The 20131-nt window shown below is 38.1% G+C and overlaps 1 protein-coding gene across 3 annotated transcripts in view; it reads left to right on the top strand.

The window, feature by feature from the left end:
• Grb14 (growth factor receptor bound protein 14) overlaps nucleotides 1–20131 on the top strand; it is a 119612-nt gene that overhangs the window by 72180 nt on the left and 27301 nt on the right. For all 3 annotated transcript variants that reach the window (XM_048345316.1, XM_048345315.1, XM_048345317.1), the window contains one exon: nucleotides 4943–5099. In XM_048345316.1, the coding sequence (XP_048201273.1) occupies nucleotides 4943–5099 (157 nt within the window). The remainder of the gene's footprint in view (nucleotides 1–4942; nucleotides 5100–20131) is intronic.

A 20131-nucleotide genomic window follows, 5' to 3' on the forward strand; every position in this document is an offset into this window, starting at 1 on the left:
CTATTTTAAAAATAGTTGGTTCTCCCCCGCCTCCGCCCCAGGAGTTGAGCTGTGGTTCAAGTAGTAGAATGGTAGCCTAGAACAAAAGAAGCTCAGGACCAGTGTGTAGGCTGTGAGTTCAAGGTCTAGAATTGATGAGTGCACACACACAAACACACACACACACACACACAAACAAATTGTTTTATTTAAAATCTCTTTGCTTAGTGTTTGTGGAGGGCAGAGAAGGAAAGGAGGGGGAGGGGCTCATGTAATAGATTTATGAACAAGGCTTGACTCTCACATTCCATTGTGTTCCTGGGGTTCTGCTATGACTAGCAGATATGTTATATACCACATATTCCCAGAGCAAGTTCTGAAGCTGTAAAGTAATCCACAGGCCAAGGTTGTTCAGAGTGTCAGAGTAGGATGAAACAGAAGGCCAGTGTTTGCACTCTGGGCTTTCCTTGGGTTTTTGCTGGCGGGATGCTATAAACATACTTTATCAGAGCCATGCTTCTTGTCAGTTTTTAGTACACTGATGCAAATTTCATTCTTTTCCTTTTGGGCCTAGGAATAATTCTCTTTTTCTTTCATGTAAATTTGCAAATGACCTAGTAGATAAACTGCTGTGAACAATATTATTCTCATTCCTTTTTGTTTTCATTACTCTTAGAAGCAAAAGTGGAAATGGGGCTACCAAACTTGAAATGCTTGATAGTGCTTTATTGGAGTGATTATGTACACTTCAAGTCTTTTTACTTGTGGGTAGGAAGAGGAACCAGGGTGCTGATCTTTGTTCTAGTAATTCTTTCTAATAATATCTCTGCTCCATAGTTTTTACATGCTCATAAATGTCTTTCCTGGAGGTTTAACAATATTAGCCACATAGCATTTGTGATAAGTTGATTTTAGTTTATTTGTGTGTGTGTGTGTGTGTGTGTGTGTGTGTGTGTGTGTGTGTGTGTGTTTTGTAAACAGAAAGAAAGGTTAAGGTAGAACTACTTTTAGCAAGAGGCATAGCCAACTCTCCTGGAGATTTCAGGTTTAGAATGCCTTTTCTTTTTTCATATATTTGAAGAAGAAATGACTACAAATAAAAACAAAGTATTTAGTGGTAGTAGTCTATTGGTGGTTTCACCATTCTCACAATTACTGAATATTTTCAGAGATATCAGGGGTATATGTTATGGAATATATCTAGATATCATTTCATCATTTACTGATAAATGTGTAATTTGGACAAATATCAACATGGAATAAGAATTCTTAAAAAGGACTTGAAATAGAGTTCAGATCAAAGTATTAAGTCTACATCTTAGTGTATATTATTTATGTTAAAAGTGAATACCTACACTTCTTCCATCCATTTTCTGTAGACTTGTGTCTCTAAATTCTTGGATGATTTATTTCTTTCCAATTTGCAGCATTGTAGTCAGAACACCATTGTGGTATTTCTTGGTTAATTTTTTTTTATCTTCTCCTATCTGCTTAGGCTCAGAATGCCTCTAGCACACCCCTCCCTCCCTCCCTCCCTCCCTCCCTCCCTCCCTCCCTCCCTCCCTCCCTCCCTCCCTCCCTTAATCCCTCCCTCCCTCCACTTTTTTTTCTCTCTCTTTTCTTTCTTGCCTGTACTGGGGCTGGAACTCATGATATGGGTGCTGTTCCTTCACCTTCTGTGCTCAAGGCTAGCACTCTACCACCTGAGCCACAGCTCCACTTCTAGCATTTCATTTTCTTAACAATAAAGACAGAGCATACAAAATAAAGAACTGTGCCTGTGACCAGAGAGGTGAGACTTTCTTGTAAGAAAATACTTGGGGGGATTTTGGGGTGCAGGGAGCCTTCCCAGCAGCTGCTGTCATTCTCCAGCCCACCCTGATTTTCAGGCATGGAATGTGTAGCAGGGACCAGCATGAGCAAGTCATTACTGATCCTCCCGGAGGGGCAGTCCCTGACCTCTCAAGTGGACAAGCAGCCAACAGTGCTTAGTCCACTTCCAAGCACAGGAGGGTGGAAATAGAAAGGAAACATCCTTTCAGATAGCAATAGCAACAGCAATATTGAGGGCACAGCATTGTGAGCAGTAATGTAGTAATCCAGTACCAACACATCTGTTCAACAAAAATAAATGAGTTAAAGAGAAAATTCAGAGAAAATCCTAGCTGTCATTTGAACAAGTTCAAGTTACCCTCTATGCCTCCATGGAAATGTCTCAGTAAAACCCACTGTATGTTAATATGTACTACTAAAAGAATAGTAAAGATAAAAAAGAAAGAAGGGAAACATCTACAAGAATGCAACATTAGTTATGATTTTCTCTTTAAGTCATTTATTTTTGTTGAAAAAACGTAGTTCAGAATGATGCAGAAATTTGTTTGGAGTCTTGGGATCTCCGTGTTGGCACTGCATATGCTGGGAGGTTTAAATGCTGGAAATGGAAGGGCAACTATCCATATGACAATAGTCCACCTAGTAAGCCATCTGAGGACCACGACTATTTGCAAGAGAATAAAGAAGCATCTAGGCAATCTTTGCTTATCTGAAATGGAGCAATCTTTCCATGAAGTCTAATGCTATTTTACTTTTTACACATAAATATATCAGCAGTATTGGACTACTTACAGGACTTAAACATAGAATGCAAAATTTAAAATATTTAGTGGTATGTACCTTTGTAATAGACAAGAATGGTGGGAAATGATTTTGAATAGTCATTGTAATCCTTTTACTGGGAAAAAAGAAAATCATAGAATTACCTAGACAAAGTAACTTTGACACCTAATCAAGTAATAGATGTATACTATTTAGTCAAAATATAGGAAAATTAAATGCTTAGGACATTGTACAGAGAATTTATACTCAATTGAATTAGTAAGTATACTGACTGATTAAAATAGCATTTAAATTGTGTTTATGAAAGAATTTTCTGTGGATTGGGGACAGATTTACAAATCATTCTACCTGATGAATATTATCCAAACTTTTAAAGAACTCTCACAACTTGACAGCAGAAAAGAAGGTCTGATTAAAAAATGGGCAAAGACCCAGAATGTACACTTCTCCACAGAAGATATAGGAATGGACAACAGACCCACAATAAGGTGACAAAATATCACTAATCATTAGAGAAATTGAAGTCGTTTTCTGTAAAACTCAAATGCATTAGGGTGCTTGTTCTTAAAGACATAAGAAATGACAATTGTATTGGTGAGGCTGTAGAGAAAAGGAAGCCCTTATACTCTATACGATGCTATGTTGATTTGTATTCATTTACAGAAAATGGTGTAAAAGCACTTAAAAACAGATCCAGCAACTTCCCTTTGGTATATAAGCCCCAAGGAAATAGGATCACCATCTCTCAAAGATAACTATAGTCTAGTGTTCAATGTAGCATTATTATCAATAGACATGATTTTAAAATAACCTAAGTGTCCCATTAGTGAATGGATAATAAAAACAATGAAACAAACACTGAGAGTTGGGTGGGTGTTCCATTGCAATGGAATGTTGCTATTAAATATTTTAAAAGAGGCCTGTAGTTTCACAAAATGAATACTAGGAAGCTGAAACATGTTTTGAATGGGTGTGTTAGTAGGGGAAGCAGGTGAATGTAGTCATAATACTTGAGGCATGTATGTGAAAGGGGAAGTGAGAAACTTGATATGACTGGGTAGGAAGGGTTGGTTGAGGAGAGAAGGTCAGAAGAGGTGATACTGAATGGAGATGTTAAGTTGTAACCACCTTGTGCAACAATTTACATATTTTTTTAAGAGGCCAGAAATTAGGTAGCAGTGGCTTATGCCTGTAATCCTAAATATTAAGAAGAATGAGATCTGAGGATCTAGATTCAAAGCCAGCCCATTCACTGAAGTCCATAAGACTAACCTCTGATTGCCAATACAAAACCCAAATAAAACAAAACAAAACAAAAAATCCTGGAAGTACATATACAGCTCAAGTTGGGAAGCAATAGCCTTGAGTAAAACAGCTCAAAAACATAGCATAGGCCCTAAATTCAAGCCCAAAGACCAGCACACCCACACCCACACCCACACCCACACCTACCCCCCCCCCCCCTTCTACCATTTGGCACATTTCTGAACTTAGAGGACATTATTATAAATGAAAAAGTCAAACACAGAAATACAAACATTGTGTAATGTCACTTATTTCTGTAATCTTTGAAAAAGCAAAAGTATCACATATATAGAAATAAATAATCAGTTGTCAGCAGGTTAGAGTAGGTGAATGGGGCAATATAGATTAGAGGACTAGGTCAATATCTTCAGACTAGCATGTGTTGGATAGATAGGTATAGTGTGAGAAAGTTGTATTGTGTTGGTATTTTTGCTAAATGATTTCAGCAAAAGTCAAATTTTAGCAGTTCTTACTATATACAAAATATGGGTAACCATGGGAAATGATAGATAATGCCAGTTTGAATCACCACAGTAACCATTTTTTTAAAGCTATTTTTTCATAACAGCTTGAAAGGAGTTTGAACTCTGGACCTTTTGCTAGGCAGGCACTCTACCTGACCCATGTCTCCAGTTCTTTCTTGCTGCATGTTTAGTCTTGACATAGGGTGTTGCTTTCTGTCCAGGAGCACATCTGGACAATGGTTGGCCTATTTTAAGCTTCATATCATAGCTGGAGTGACAGGTGCTCACCCCCACCCCCAGCTTCTTTCCATTGAGATAAAGTCACATAGACTTTTCTACTCATGCCAGCCAGCCTGGAACTCCAATCCTTGTGATCTCAACCTCCAACACAGCTGAGATATTAGATGCACACATCTACACCAAGTTGTTGCTTGAAATGAATTCATATATATATATATATGTTCAGACTGGCCTCAAACTAGAATCCTCCTGATCTCCGACACTTGGGTAGTAAAAATTCAGGTGTGAGCCATCAGCATCCGATTAAGCTCCTTGTTTGTTTGTTTCTACTTACATAGGTGATTAAAATTTACAGTGAAGATGAAACCAGTCGGGCTTTGGAGGTTCCCAGTGACATAACTGCCCGTGATGTCTGCCAGCTCTTAATTCTGAAGAACCATTACATTGATGACCACAGCTGGACCCTGTTTGAACATCTGCCTCATATAGGTGTAGGTAAGGATACAGAATCATAGTTCCAAATTGTTTTTTGTATGTCAAAGGCTTTTATCACTTGCATAAAAACAGACAAGAAGGAAGTAAACATTGAAAGTAAATCCTTTTTTCTCTCTTTCTTCATTTTGGCTATCAGGGGTTGACAAAGAGCCCAGAATGGAAAAAAATAGGGATATAATATTATAAATATTATAAATTTACTACGTTTCCTATTAAAGTAATGATGTAAGGGGAAATTTTGGACCTAACACATAAAGTTAAAATTCATGGATAGATACATTTCATAATAAGTTTTAGTAGTATAATGAAAACTTTAGGAGAAGTTAAGGAAACAACATGTCTCTGGGGCAACTTCCTGACTTAACTAAAATGGTGGCAAGTACAGGTATGTGTGCTTGTACTTTTTCTTTATGGGAATGCACATATAAATTTTTCTTGAAGAAATAAGTCCTTTGCATTTCAAGGCATAAACATAATGAGTAACTTTTAAAAATATTTAATTGGAAAAGCATCTCTCCATTATGAACTGTGGAGAACGCTTGGAATATTTTTTTAATTAGAAAAACTCAATTGAACTGGATAGGGTTTGGCAACTTTTATTCCCCAGTTTTATGGTTGTAGCTATTAATTTGAAAATATCATGTTTATGTGTTTAAATAGATAATAAAGGGAAAAATTTCTAATGGAAAAAACATTTTGTTATTTGAACTCTGTGCTACATTTAGTTGCTGAAATAATGTATCACAAACTCTGTAGCTTAAAATCACAGGAATTTATTCTATTACACCTCTGGAGGTCTGAAATTAGTATCAGTGGATTGAAATCTAGGTGTCAATGGAGATATGCTTTGTCCTTAACTCATCTGGTATTCATTGGCTTGTGGCTGTATCACAGTCATCTCTGTCTTTATGGTCAGATTGCATCCTTCTTATTCTTTCTTGTAACAATATCATCTAGGGACCTCCTAGATAATGGATAAACTCCTTTCAGAGATCCCTACTTTAGTTATATGTCCAGTCTTTTTTAATGTCTATAAAGGTGACATTCATAGGATCTTGGAATTAAGATCTCGGAATCAGCCTGCCACAAATTGCTTTTCATTATATGTTAAAAAGCCTGGAGTGACAAACTACTAAAGTCACTTAAAATAACTAATCATTGACAGCTCAATTGCTTCCATCAGTTGGCTTAAGAATTGTAAAAATAATTTTACTGATAGTCATTAAGGTCATTCCCTTTCCTTCCAGCTGGGAATGTATAAAATGGTCCCTTTGATTCCTTGGAGGGTTTATACCCATGGCAGTTATTCCACAGTAAATGTTGATTTGGATATAAGTTTTTACTTTCCCTCATGAAATGGAATTTGTACAAAGGAGTTGCCATTAACAAAGCAGTTTATGACTATCATGCATCTTGATCCATGTCATTCCTTTCAGCATTCTTACCCACCACTCCCAACCAACTCTTTTCTTACTGTTCTTAATTTTGTAATATATACATTGAATTATTAACTGTGTTCTCTCTCCCTTCTCCTCTTCATTCACCTACCTTTTTCCCGTTGGCCCCACCCCACCTTGCAAGTACCCATTTCCTGGTGCTTATTTTGTTGGGATTCGATTTTGGCTTTCTAAAGAATTGCACTAAGAGCTGGAGGGGTGGCTCAGCATCATAGAGGCTGCTTAGCAAGAATTGCACTAATTCTCCCTTGAATTTACTATGTTTCAGTTAATACATTTGTATATACTTGCAAACCACCCAATGTGTTTATTTGTAGGTTTATAGGCTAATTCTAACTTTCACATATGAGGGAAAACTTGTAATCTTTGTCTTTCTGTCTTTCTTTCTTTGTCTTACTTCACTTAATATATTTTCATTTCTCTACAAATTATCCAATATAATTTTTTATAATGAATGAATAAAATCCCATTATATATGCATATCCATTTATGTATATGCATATCCATTTTTATATATACAACATTTTCTTGCTCCATTTGTCCACTGAGGGGCATCTGAGCAGATTTTATACCGTGGCTATGGTGAATAATGCTGCAATGAACATGGTTGTAGTTTATTGCACAACATGGTTTACTGTAACCTGGTTTGTGATCTTTTGGATTAATGCCCAGGAATGGAATTGCTGGGTCCTAGGGTCATTCTATGTTTCATTTTTTGGAGGACCTCCATCCTGCTTTCCAGAGTGGTTGAACAAGTTTATAAGCCCACCAACAGTTTAATATGGGTCCCTTCTGGCCACAACTTTGCTAGCATCTGTTACTGTTTATTTTGTTGATAACAGCCATTCTAAGTGGGGAGAGGTAGAATCTCAATTTTGTTTTGATTTCCATTTTCTCTATAGCCAGAGATGTTGAGCATTTCTTCACATAAAATCTTGCCAGAAATGTGTTTGTAGGAGTACTCATTTTATAAAGAATATGGGAATTGATTTTGCCTCACCCCACCTGCACTCCTGGAGTGCTGATGTCCATTTGGTGACCACTGCCTGGGGCCATGTCAGAATATCAGGGACAGGACAGAGAAGCCTGCAGGAAAGCAGAAGCATTGCTCCACAATCTCCACAGGGATTTGAGAGCAAAGCATCTTCCAATCTGGTGGCTTAAGGGCTGCAATAATGCTGCAGTACGGCTGAAGTAATGAATGCTATTAACAGCTGAACGTAGACAGGAAACTTGAATTCTGAAGGTAAACTGTACCAGCCAGTGTGCCTTCCTATCTCCTGGGACAGAAAACTTCAATGTGTTTTCTCCTTTGTCGTTTATGACTAATTTAACTTCTACTCATGATGATCTCCCCCAAAGTATGAAGTTAATTCTCAATAGACATTTGCCATATTCCAAACCATTTCATTTACTTATTCTGTCAGGAATATAGTTCTTAATTAGCAAAATATTTAATATTCTCTTTTTTTCTTACTGTTACTGTTTTTCTTTTGGGGGAGTTTAAAAAACATTTTTGTTATAATGACTAGATCTTACCCCTACAAATAGCTTTGAAAGGGGCTGGGAATGTGGCTTAGTGGTAGAGTGTTTGCCTAGCATACATGAAGCCCTGGGTTTGATTCCTCAGCACCACATAAACAGAAAAAGTCAGAAGTGGCGATGTGGTTTAAGTAGTACAGTGCTAGCCTTGAGCAAAAAGAAGCCAGAGACAGTGTCCAGGCCCCAAGTCCAAGCTCGACTGGCAAAAAAAATAGCTTTGAAATTCAATAATACAAATCAACTCTGTAAATTAAATAGCAGTTTTCGCTGAGATCCCTGCAAATTATTTATGTTAAGGAATGAAATCCACAAGCCCTTTTAATGTAAAAGCTTAAAATGGAACATTGAGAATTAATGTCAGCTACATGTGAAATTTAAATATCTGGGCCTCGAGTGATAATACAAGTGTATTTCCCCATTACATTGTTTTCTAGAAATTGCTGACAGAAAACCAAAGATGTAAGAATATTGTCTTGATCTCATCGACTATGTATGACACCAAAGTTTATGAGAGGGAAATTTGTTTCCAGAGCCTTCTTTTGTTATTGTTATTATTATTATTTTGCTTTTCACTCCCATTATATATTAAAACCAAGCAGTTCCAAATGTGCATGTAGGATATTAAGAAATTCCTCTTTAAGTAAAAGTGTAACTACTGAGGTGCCCTCCTTGCTCAATATCAAATACAAGAAGATATATCTTGGAAATTTTCTTGTGGCTTTCACAGTTGAGAAGTTTCTAAATATGATATTTAGTATTAAGTCTTACAATGGTATTGCATCATCCTGAAAAGAACTAGAGTGAATGGGGTTTATTGTTCTCCCTTAAATATGATATGTAATATGCAGAAGTCCTTATTCAATTAAAAAAATGATCCTGGACGCTTTCACCCGGAAGACTTCTGTGTATGCTATTGATGACAAGAACCAAGAACAGACTATTTACATAAACTTTGGTGACCAGCTAGTCAGCTATGCACATTGTATAGGAAACATTCTTGATTTCTTCTGAACAAAAGGATGTTTTCTATGAAAATAATTTAAAGGAAGGTAGCACCTATTATTATAAAAAGTTTTTTGTTTGTTTGTTTGGGGCTCAAACCCAAAGGTTCATGCATGCTAGACCAGTACTCTACCACTCAGCGTTTCTCTCCTGGAGAAAAAAAATTCGTGTGTGTGTTTGTCTGCACGCACATGCGTACAAGCCTGTACCAGGGCTTGAACACAGGACTTCATGCTCTTGCTTTGCTTGCGCATAGCTGACTCTCTACCTCTTGAGCCACACTTTTGGCGTGGCATTTTAGTGATTAGTTGGAGGTGGAGTCTTGCTGCCTTTTCTGCCCTACTTGACTTTGAATCACTGATACTTCAGGTTTCAGTCTTCTGTATCACTAGGACTTCAGGAAAGAGCCATAGGTGCTCATCTCTAAAAACGATTTTTTTAGACACAAAAATATTTCAGCTCATTGCACATAACTGAGAAGAGAATTTGAGAATTAAATATGATTATCTGTAATTTTATAACACTGAGAGCTTCTATTTTGCATTTCAAAATCTCTGTAGAGTTCTTTGTGCCTGCCCAGTCTCTCCGCAGGGTCCTGAATTATCATGAGGTTGGTTTCTCACTCATGATCTTCCTACCACAGCGTCCTGAGTACTGAGATTTTGGCATATGCCTGGCTTAGTCTCTCTTTGTTGACATAGCTATATTTGCATTCACTTATGTAGATAACCTGCTTTTTTCTTTGCACACTGATTTTTTTTTTGACTTTTGCCTTTCCCTGTAGATTCAACATAAAGTGAAATTTCCTCTCATCTTCTTTCTGCTTCAAACAGTATGGTAAATGTTAATAAATTCATACCTTTTTTGGTATAATTTTGAAAATCCTGGGGATTTGGTATGAGAAAATAGAATAGAAACTTTTCCCCTTCTGAGTTTGGTGGTTTTTCTAATTGAGCAGAAGTATGAATATTTGTTATACTTTAGGTGATGACAGGCTCCAAAGGGAAGGAAGAGAGAGCAATAGGCATGCTGGGGACAGCCAGCCATGTGCTTTCAATAAAAGCCGTAGAGGCCTGCTGCTTGCCTAGAGAATGCAAGAACACAACACCCAGGGCTTGCAGTTGTTAAATGGGAGATTGTTCCAGATTGTGGGGAGAGCATTGGAAAGACCCTGATTTAGCAATGTACTGTGTGTAAGAAACAGCCCCGAGGACAATGACTCTGTAGTGGAATCTGCTTGGTGGAAAGGAATGGATGAGAATCCCACAGGGCCAGACACTATAGGGCCTCATAGGCCACAGAGTGGGTCTGGAATTGTCACTGAGTCAGGAAAGCAGTGGGAATTCTTTGAGTTTGAGAACAATTCTTTCTCTGAGTTACTGTGAAATGTACCTACTACCATTGCCAGAATTACATTTTCATCTTTGTAGAACATGCAGCAGTGCTCCACTTTCCTATCACACTACCCACAGCTCCCTGGAACATTCCTTGTCTACCTCTCATTCCTGCTACTTGTCCATGTTCCACCCGCCTTCTTCCCATATGGTGTGCATATGTATGAAGCTTAGTGTTTTCAAGGTCCTTAGGCCCTGTAACCAAGAATGTTTTAACTGGTGGTACGGATGAGAATTGTGACTATTTTTTTGTACTTTGGCTCACTTTAATACCACGATAAATGTAGGATATCTCCAGCTACAGACTTTGTTAATAGACATATTATCCTTGGTGCTTCTGAACCACCAACCCACATCACTGAGTTTTGAAGTTGGAAGGGGAATTCTTGACATTCAAAATTGTAGTGGGTTCATGGGACTAAAAGTCTTCAGAGTGACATTTCTTGTGGTAAAGGGAACTTCAATCTTACTAGAATTTTGTAGTAGAAACACACGTTTCTACCACAGTTAGTTTTGCCACAGTTACTGTACATAATAAGCTTGAATTTAATAACTGTTTTACATAAATAGTACAAAAGTGGTGGAGCAGCACCTCATTCAGGGTTAAATGCTACACAAATACAGGACCCATCAGATACTAAAGTTTATGCATTTTTCTCTGAAGCAAGTTGGTTTCTGTTTACTTTTCAAGCAAATATTCCTGGGGTTTGGTGGATGGTTTGTCTCTGTCTTACGGTACATCTCTACCTCTTAGACATGATTTAAGCTGCTTTTCAAATAAACTTTCTTTACCCAGGTGGTCCCAGGATCAAACTAAGATAACTTGATTCACTTGACAACAAAGCTAGATAGTTGTTTTGTCTGAGCAAAAGGATCAAGGTAGAAGTTGCTTATTCATGAACTTCTATACAACATGAATGATAATAGTATGTTTGGCATTTGAATGCAATGTCAGTATACCTGTGCCCTAAATTATTAGTTAGATATTGTTGAGAATTTTAATAGAGTAAGTCATTGAAAGCAGCCAAATTTCGTGATTTTGTGATGAATCGTTGAATTGCCTTATTATGAATTCTGTGATACAGGTCTAGTCGTATACACAGCTTTATTATAGACATTCAATTTAAAATGTCACTGCGCCAACAAATACATCCTCTTTCACAATCTACTAAGCAGGTTTTGTAAGGGTGTGCTTTGCTTGGCAGCCACTGGATGTCACTATTTCCCCAGATAGAATCCTTGCCTTGGCTGTTAGTGAAGAGGCAGTTGATGGGGTGGGGGCAGAGAACTTCAGCTTCAACTCCTCCTGAACTTAATGGGATCCATGATTGTCTTGCTCCCATTTTGATTCCTAATTGGAGCCATGGTACAAAGCAGTGGCAATTAACACAGTACCTCAAGCACATACCTACATAGTCCTTGGGAAAGAGGAATTAATTGTATTTTTGTATCATTGCTAGAACAGCCGATATTTCCATTGTGAATATCATTGTGACTGGCTCTAATAAGCAAAATGAATGACTGGAGGCTTTTAATGAAACTGTGTTTGTGTGTACAGCCAAATCTACTGTCTCTTAAGGACATAAGCAGGCTCAGTGTGGGGGCTTGGAGGGGCATAGTTCATGGTTGCTGCCTTGAAGCAGCTACTGCACTCTCTCTCTCTCTCTCTCTCTCTATATATATATTTAAAACAAAAGAAACATGACATATTTCCTGTTGTCTGGAGCAGATAGGGAGTTTCCTGTACTGTATGGGATTTACTAGCTTTCAGGATTATGACTATCTTCATTCATCACTAGCAGGGAAAAAAAAATTGTGAAGCTGTTGGGTGGCTCTCTGACTCTTGTGCAGGCAATTGTGGACCCTGACCCAGAGCCTTAGGAGATATGGCATTCTAGGAGTATTACATCCCAGAAACAGACAAAATATTTACAAAATAAATAAATAACTAGGCTGGGAATGTGGCTTAGTGGTAGATTGCTTGCCTAGAATGCATGAAACCTTGGGTTTGATTCCTCAGCACCACATAATCAGAAAAAGCCAGAAGTGGAACTGGGGCTCAAGTGGTAGAGTGCTAGCCTTGAGCAAAATGAAGCCAGGGACAGTAAGTACTCAGGCCCTGAGTCCAAGCTCCAAGACTGGCGAAAATAAATAAATAAATGAATGGGAAGGTCCTATAACTAGAGCTGTTGATTTCTCCTTAACATTCTTTTGTTTTTCCTTTTTTTCTTTTCTTTCTTTCTTTCTTTTTTTTTTTTTTTTTTTTTTTTGTCAGTCCTGGGCCTTGGACTCAGGGCCTGAGCATTGTCCCTCGCTTCTTTTTGCTCAAGGCTAGCAGTCTGCCACTTGAGCCACAGCACCACTCCTGGCCATTTTCTATATATGTGGTGCTGGGGAATTGAACACAGGGCTTCATGTATGGGAGGCAAGCACTCTTGCCACTAGGCCATATTCCCAGCCTCCCCTTAACATTCTTATAGCCTCTGCTACTACATTTATTTAAAAAATAACACATTTAAAACAAGATGAAGATGAACACCTTCAGGAGACACAGCTTCTTCTGAAGAGGCCCAGCTCCTAGACACACACTCCTATTGATCTGAAATTCTTCCTCGAGATGATCAGGATACTGGCTGGTCCCACCTGTTCTCACATATGCTCAGGGGGTTGCAGGCCTTGAGCATCACAGAGGGGTTGCTAGAGACACTAGGAGTCTTTGCAATGACTTGAATTTGTAGTGAGATGCAGGGCTCCACAACTAGGGTTAAGCCTTTGTAATGAGATAATAAGCTTACTCAGAGCAGATTATTTATTGTATTAATTAGTTTAAAAAGTCAAACTTAATGGGAGAATAGTATAAGTTATGGTACATCCACATTGTATAGTGTTTTTAGTCGAACTGATTTTGGTCATAGTTTTGCAGTACTTCCTTTTTAAGGCAGGTGTGGGAAAATCTAAGAGTATAATGAATGATACTTGGCTAAAAGCAATGTAAACAATATGCAGTATTTCCTAAGTTTTATGAAAAACATTCACAGAGATGCAGAGAAAAGACAAGATGGAAAAGAAAATATGGATTGCAACTCAGTTATATATACGATTTTCCTTAATAAAATGTGCCATTTTAGAAATCAGAAAAAATAAATATAATTTTAAAACATTTTTGTTTAACATTTGTCTCAGACATCTTTCTGAGTCTCAAGTTGGGCCAAGTAGCTTTCTTCTTTGCTATTTTTTATTGGTAATCATATTAAAATTAGACAGTAATTCCTTACAGCAGTTAAATTTACTTAGTGTGTGTATCTTTGTAACTTAAAGACAAGTTTGAACTAAATTTTACTGAACTGTAAGGTTGATATAATTCATATAATTCAAAGGATGACTTTAAGGCAGGCACCAGTGGCTCACACCTATAATCCTAGCTTCCTAAGAACCTGAAGCCTGGAGGATTGAGATTTGAAGTCAGCCTGGGCAGAAAAATCCATGAGACTTCATCTCCAGTTAACCAACAGAATGATACACTGGAGGCAATTCTTTTTTTTTTTTTTGGCCAGTCCTGGGCCTTGGACTCAGGGCCTGAGCACTGTCCCTGGCTTCTTCCCGCTCAAGGCTAGCACTCTGCCACTTGAGCCACAGCGCCGCTTCTGGCCGTTTTCTGTATATGTGGTGCTGGGGAATCGAACCTAGGGCCTCGTGTATCCGAGGCAGGCACTCTTGCCACTAGGCTATATCCCCAGCCCTGGAGGCAATTCTTAATTACTGGCACATAAATAAGAAAGGATGGATTACAAAGTAGAGAGAAGGAAGGATTTTGGAAGACACCAAGAAAACTGTATACCATGACAAGATGATAATTTACTTTTAAATTATATATTGGATAACTTGCAATTTGTGGAGGCCATTTATAATCACACTCCAGATATTTACCTACTCATCTTGAGATAACATATACGTAGATATATGTGGAGTTTTTTTTATGAATGCATTTTTAATGAATACAAGTTTCCATGGTTGGGTCGGAGTTAACACAAAGACTATTTTGATTTGCTGGAGAAGTAAACTATAAAGGCTTCCTCCACACAAAGCTGAAACATCACAACTTTCTTATTATTTTACTTGGGGAGTTGAAGCGGCAGGGGCAATTTTCTCAGGGGATCCTGGTGGTATTAGCCACTCTTCTTAGGTTAAGGAACCTTTTAGAAATTGAGCTCCGTATGATTCTTTGTGTCTCCTATTTTTGTTTTGCTTGGTCAGAGGCTGTTCATTTTTGTGAAAATAAGATTGACAGAATGTATGTAGTTTCTGCCCAGCGCGGAGAAATACAAGGGCTATTTGTCTCTCAGAATTTCCTGTAACAAAAGGATACCAAGAATTGTTTTCTGGGTGAATTAGAGGTAAAAGCCACTTTTGTTTCTTCTCTTATCAAGTGATGAGAAGAGTAGGGACTCAGGTTTCTATCTGAGCCTTACACTGTATTTTCAGTAGATTCAGCGAAGAAATCCAGGCAGAAGGTCACAGGTGAGCACTTCCCATTCTTGGAGGATTGAGGTTTTATAAAAGACTTTGAAGTTAAATCAACAGTTTCAGAAGAAACTTCTTTCTTTCTTTCTTCTTTTTAAAGTAAAAGGTCCTGAAAATTAAACAGAAATCAGAATTACACTCAGTTTTCTTTATTTGGTAATATTTCTCTCTATTACCACAAGACCCGACTGATATATAAGAAATAAAAATAAAACTGAAAATAGTAGAGCATTTTCATTTTTGTTTTAAGGAATATTCTAAGGCCTTTTTGAAGCCTTTTTTTCATTTTCCATTTTCTTGGTTGCTGCTTAGAAGTAGCTTTAAGAAAGCTTTCCTTCTGTTTTTCTACCTACCTATTTGACAGTTGTAGTTCACTTTCCAATTTCTAGAAAATAACTTCAGGAAGTTTTTAAAAATAGGCTTCATCAATTATTGGTTAGGCAATTAGGGGTAGGAAATACGATGCTTGGGAATGAAATGATTAAAAATGTATCTGTAACATTTTAATAATATGTTTTAATATACTGTTTTAGATGGATTTTATGAAATTTTAAAAATAAGGTCTTTAAAATAATCATGATGAAGTTATGTGAAAATTACCACGGGTCTTTTCCCAAATGTAACTTTAAAAAGGTCTGAGTTCATTCTGGGTATTGGACATTGGAACAAGAGCTCTAGTTGTCGGATTAATATGTTTCTAGTGTTTTAATGCAAACTATTTAGAGAGACTTCTGAGGTGCGGAAAATTAGCACAGTTTCGAATAGGTCTAAAGGAGGAAAGTCAAGATAAAGTTTACTAGACGCCATCTGGTACAATGTTTTGCTCTTCTTTTGTCCTGGGTGCTCTACAAGTAGGGGCAGCCAAAAAGAATTTGGACTTCTCCAATGTCTCACTTCCTTTTAAGAATTTTTCTTTTCCTGTTAAAGTAGTCTACCTTAGCAGCTTTTATCATTCTATCATGCCTATCAAGGTCTATATTGCCAGGTGTGGTGGTAGTGCACACTGGTAATCTTGGTACTTGGGAAGGTAATGCAGGAGAATTACAAGTTTGAGGCCACTGAGATACAGAGAGAGACACTGTCTTATAAAAACCAAACAAACACAAAATAGCCCTCCTGCCCCCACCATACACATATATAGATAAAGAGAAGAGATGGAGAAGAGTTAGGGAAGGAAGGACGGTCGGGAGCAGGAATAAAAAAGAGTCAGAGACAGGAAAGCAGAAAAAAGAAGGGAAAAGAGGGAGGCAGGGAGGAAGAAAGAGAAACTGTATTTTGTTAACTATTTACACTATATTATAAAACAGATACTAAGTTTTCTTTAAGTGTGATTAACAGTTCTTCTTCCTAGGATTATTTGTTTTTGTGCGATTGTTGTTTACAGTACTTGGTTTGAATGTAGGGCCTTGTCTTTCTGGGAACACTGTCTAACACTAGATCCCAGCTCAGTCAGGTTCTACTTGGTAACCACCTATATTGCACTTTTGCCTTAGTTATAGATTTCTCACAGCTGTTCAAATACAGCTTGATTTTTTTTACAACCCTTTTTGTGTTTAATGTATTAAGTGTAGTCCAAGTTCAAATGATCTCTGTTACTTTTGTGGAAGGTTAAGACTGGTATAATTTGAAATTGTGCCATTATTGTCTTCTTATGCTGGAAACATGTTCATTTCCAATTAAATAGCAACTATAGATGAACACATTTCAAAGAAACAACAATGAAGACACTGGAAATATGACAACTGCAGGAGAATGGGAGGTGAGGTGGATGATGTAGAAAGAATGAGGTAGGCTCTAATAAACCCAGCAGGGGGCACAGGTTTCCTTTGGGTAGGAACTTGCATGCAGGCTGTGTTGGGGTGGTACCCTGCTGAAAACAGACTACCAACTTGGGCTCACACTGCCACATTGGCTGCCAGTCAATCTGGGCAGGATGGCTATTCTGAACCACAGTCTTTGCCTGCAGAATGGACATACAGCTTGCTCCTTAGGGTGTATTAACTTTTCAGGATGCTGTAACAAATCACCACAAACGTGAGTTCCACAATCAAAGTGTGTATACTGTTACAGTTCTGGAGACACTAAGAAGAGTCTATTCCTTGCCCGTTCCCGCTTCAGGTGCTGCTGGCACTCCATGGTTAGCTGTGGCACCACTTGAATCTGCCTTGCTGGCACCTGAACCATATTTTCCTGTCTGTGTCAGATCTCCTTCTGCATTTCTCATAAGAGGATGCTTGTGATTGATCAGTTAATGTATATCTTCCTCAATTCAGTGTTCTCAATTCAGTGACACCTTTGTCATCTGCATAAGTTGATATTTATAGGTCCTAGGAATGAAGACCTGATATCTTTATCTTGCATTCGTTCATTTTTGTGCTTGTACCAGGGCTCAAAATCAGGCCCTTGTGGAGTTTTACACTTATGGTGGGTACACTACCACCTGAGCTCTGCCTCCAGTCCAGGGGTTCATTGGTTAATTAGAAATAGAATTTTGCAGAATTTCCTGCCTGGGCTGGCTTCGAACTGAGACCCTCAGATCTCAGCATCCTGAGTAGCTAGGATTACAGGTGAGAGTCATTGGAATCTTGCCTAGTATTTGATGTCTTAAAGAGCATTATTGAGCTTTCTTGGATATTATTAAAATACAGCAGTGAGATAGCTCTCAGTTTAAGACATATAGTGTTGTAACCTTTATTTCTGCAGCTGGAATAAGTTCCTGTTTCAAGGTCTCCTGTTCTTTTTAACAACAGGGAATTTAACTTCTCACTGTTGGATCTCCAGGTTTTTCCAGCCTTTTGGGGGTAAATAATTCAAGTTCCATCACTGAGTTGCACAAAGGCTTGTGAAATGCATGGCTGAAGGTTGAGCCATTCCACCCTCTGTCTAATGTCCTAACACTGTATTCAAGTCTAAATGAACTATGGCTGATTCTTACCTACCTGTTCTCTTCATATTCTGGAAGCTTGTTCCTTTAAAGCCTACTGTTGTTTTATAATGCCCCTAAAGTTGCTGGTCTTCTCTTTGTCCTCTTCCCATGTTCCCCCTGGGGAACTTGACTCTGTGGTGCCCCCTTTCCATATATGGAATGCTATCAACTTGACATTACATTCAGCTATTGCCTCTCACTTCTTGATGAGAGAAAATGTCAAGGCTGTGGTTTAAGCCACACAGTGCTTGTAAACTTTTCTATTGTTTTTCCACCCAGAAAGCATTCCAATTGTGGATAGGAGCAGAGTAGGAAATTACTGGGTCCTACATCATCCTGGTATTATCCAGCTCCCACACAGTTTCCACTCTACCCCCATTAACCCCTTAACTAACTCTGTTCCCAGGAAACCAAGGCTAGATAGATGGAAGATGAGTTCAAGCATGATTCTTCTTAAACAATTATGTTTGCCAAAGTTTGATGAAACCTACTTTTAGAGATTGAAAACCCAAGAAAATGCCTTTGATATTTTTCTCCTCTGTATTCTGTAGTACATTTTGAGAACAAAACATGGGCTTTTCCTTTATGATTGAAAAAGAAAGTAATTGAAGCAAAGGGACTCAGGTTGGCAAAGCAAGCATCTTGATTAATAACCTTGAAATTTTCTCACTGCAATTACAAAGAACAAAGCTATAATGTTCAAAACAAAGGACACTTACTTATGGGTACCTGTGCTTTACAAGCTTAAAGTGTCATCTTGGTTTGAGTGAGAAGTAGACGGACGCAAGAATCAAAAATTTATCAAGGATACAGCGTCTCTCTCTTTGTCTCAGTGTTTATTGCATCCCCCCTTCTTCCTTGTCTCTGAATGCTCACACAGTGCTTCCAAGGATTGAGACTAAGCCCATGGCATCATCCTTAACTGTTTTTCTTTTTCATTCATATCTAATTCTCAACTAACCCTGAATTATATATGACAAATTATATACAATAAATTACATATGGAACACCACTGGAAGTGGACTTTCTCCCTACCCCCACCCCAATTTCCTGCTCTGTTTATTGCTGTCCTTTAACATATACATTTTCCTTATCATCTGAGTTTGCTCATTTAAATGAAAGTACCATGGAGGCAGTTATTTCTTACCACTTTTTCTATTCCAACATTGCAGCTCCAAGAGGAAAATCTGACCCACTGCAGGCTTTTAGTGACTATTTGTTGAGTTGGTGGATGAATGAATGAGTTTTAGTTGCCAGATTAATAGGTTTTTTGCCAAAACAAGGAGATGTAGGCATGCATTGTAGGCAGGATTCATATGACCACAGTTGTTCTAGGAGGGTTGCCCAGGTTGGATTGGAGAAAGGAGAAACTAGAAGATAAGTTCAGAGGCTGTATAAGAGGATGCATTCTGCACTGGAGGAGTGACAGTGGGAATAAGTGTGGGGGTTGACTGTGAGACACGCTTGGAGGAAGAAAACCTGATAGCTGTGGATATGAGGAGCAAAGGATATTGGAATGGAGATAAAAGAAAGATGCCACGGTAAGTTTTGATTTTATATTCTTTCAGAAAAGGTAGTCAACACGACCTGAAGAGAATTTAGGAAGCAAAAGTAGTTTGAAGTATGTTTTTAAGAGTTTTTCAAATTTATAGCCAGATGTACATAAACTTGCTGTCAGTATGATGTCTCATAAGTTACTCAGGGAAGACCCCCAATGCTTTCTGTACTGCACCCCATCTTATCACTCTTATGACCTTTTTTTAAAAATTAAGATTATATTATTAAGTAGTTGTGCAAAGAGATTGCAATCCCATATGTGAGGTTATGAATATAATGCATCTAGTTCAATATCATCACTTCTATCATTCTCCATCTTTTTGCTTCCTATCCCTATAAGTTTTAAATGCGTAGTTCAGTGCCATTATATGTATTCACATTCATTCATAAGCAAACTCTACCTCCAGTTTCTTTTTGTTTTTTTTTCTTTTGGCAGTCCTGGGGCTTGGGACTTAGGGCCTGAGCACTGTCCTTGGCTTCTTTTTGCTCAAGGCTAGAACTCTACCTCTTGAGCCACAGCACCACTTCTGGCTTTTTCTGTTTATGTGGTGCTGAGAAATCAAACCCAGGGCTTCATGCATACTAGGCAACTACTGTACCGCTAAGCCACATTCCCAGCCCTTCCACCTTCAA

This window comes from Perognathus longimembris, chromosome 4, assembly GCF_023159225.1.
Source record: "Perognathus longimembris pacificus isolate PPM17 chromosome 4, ASM2315922v1, whole genome shotgun sequence".
Lineage (NCBI taxonomy): Eukaryota > Metazoa > Chordata > Mammalia > Rodentia > Heteromyidae > Perognathus > Perognathus longimembris.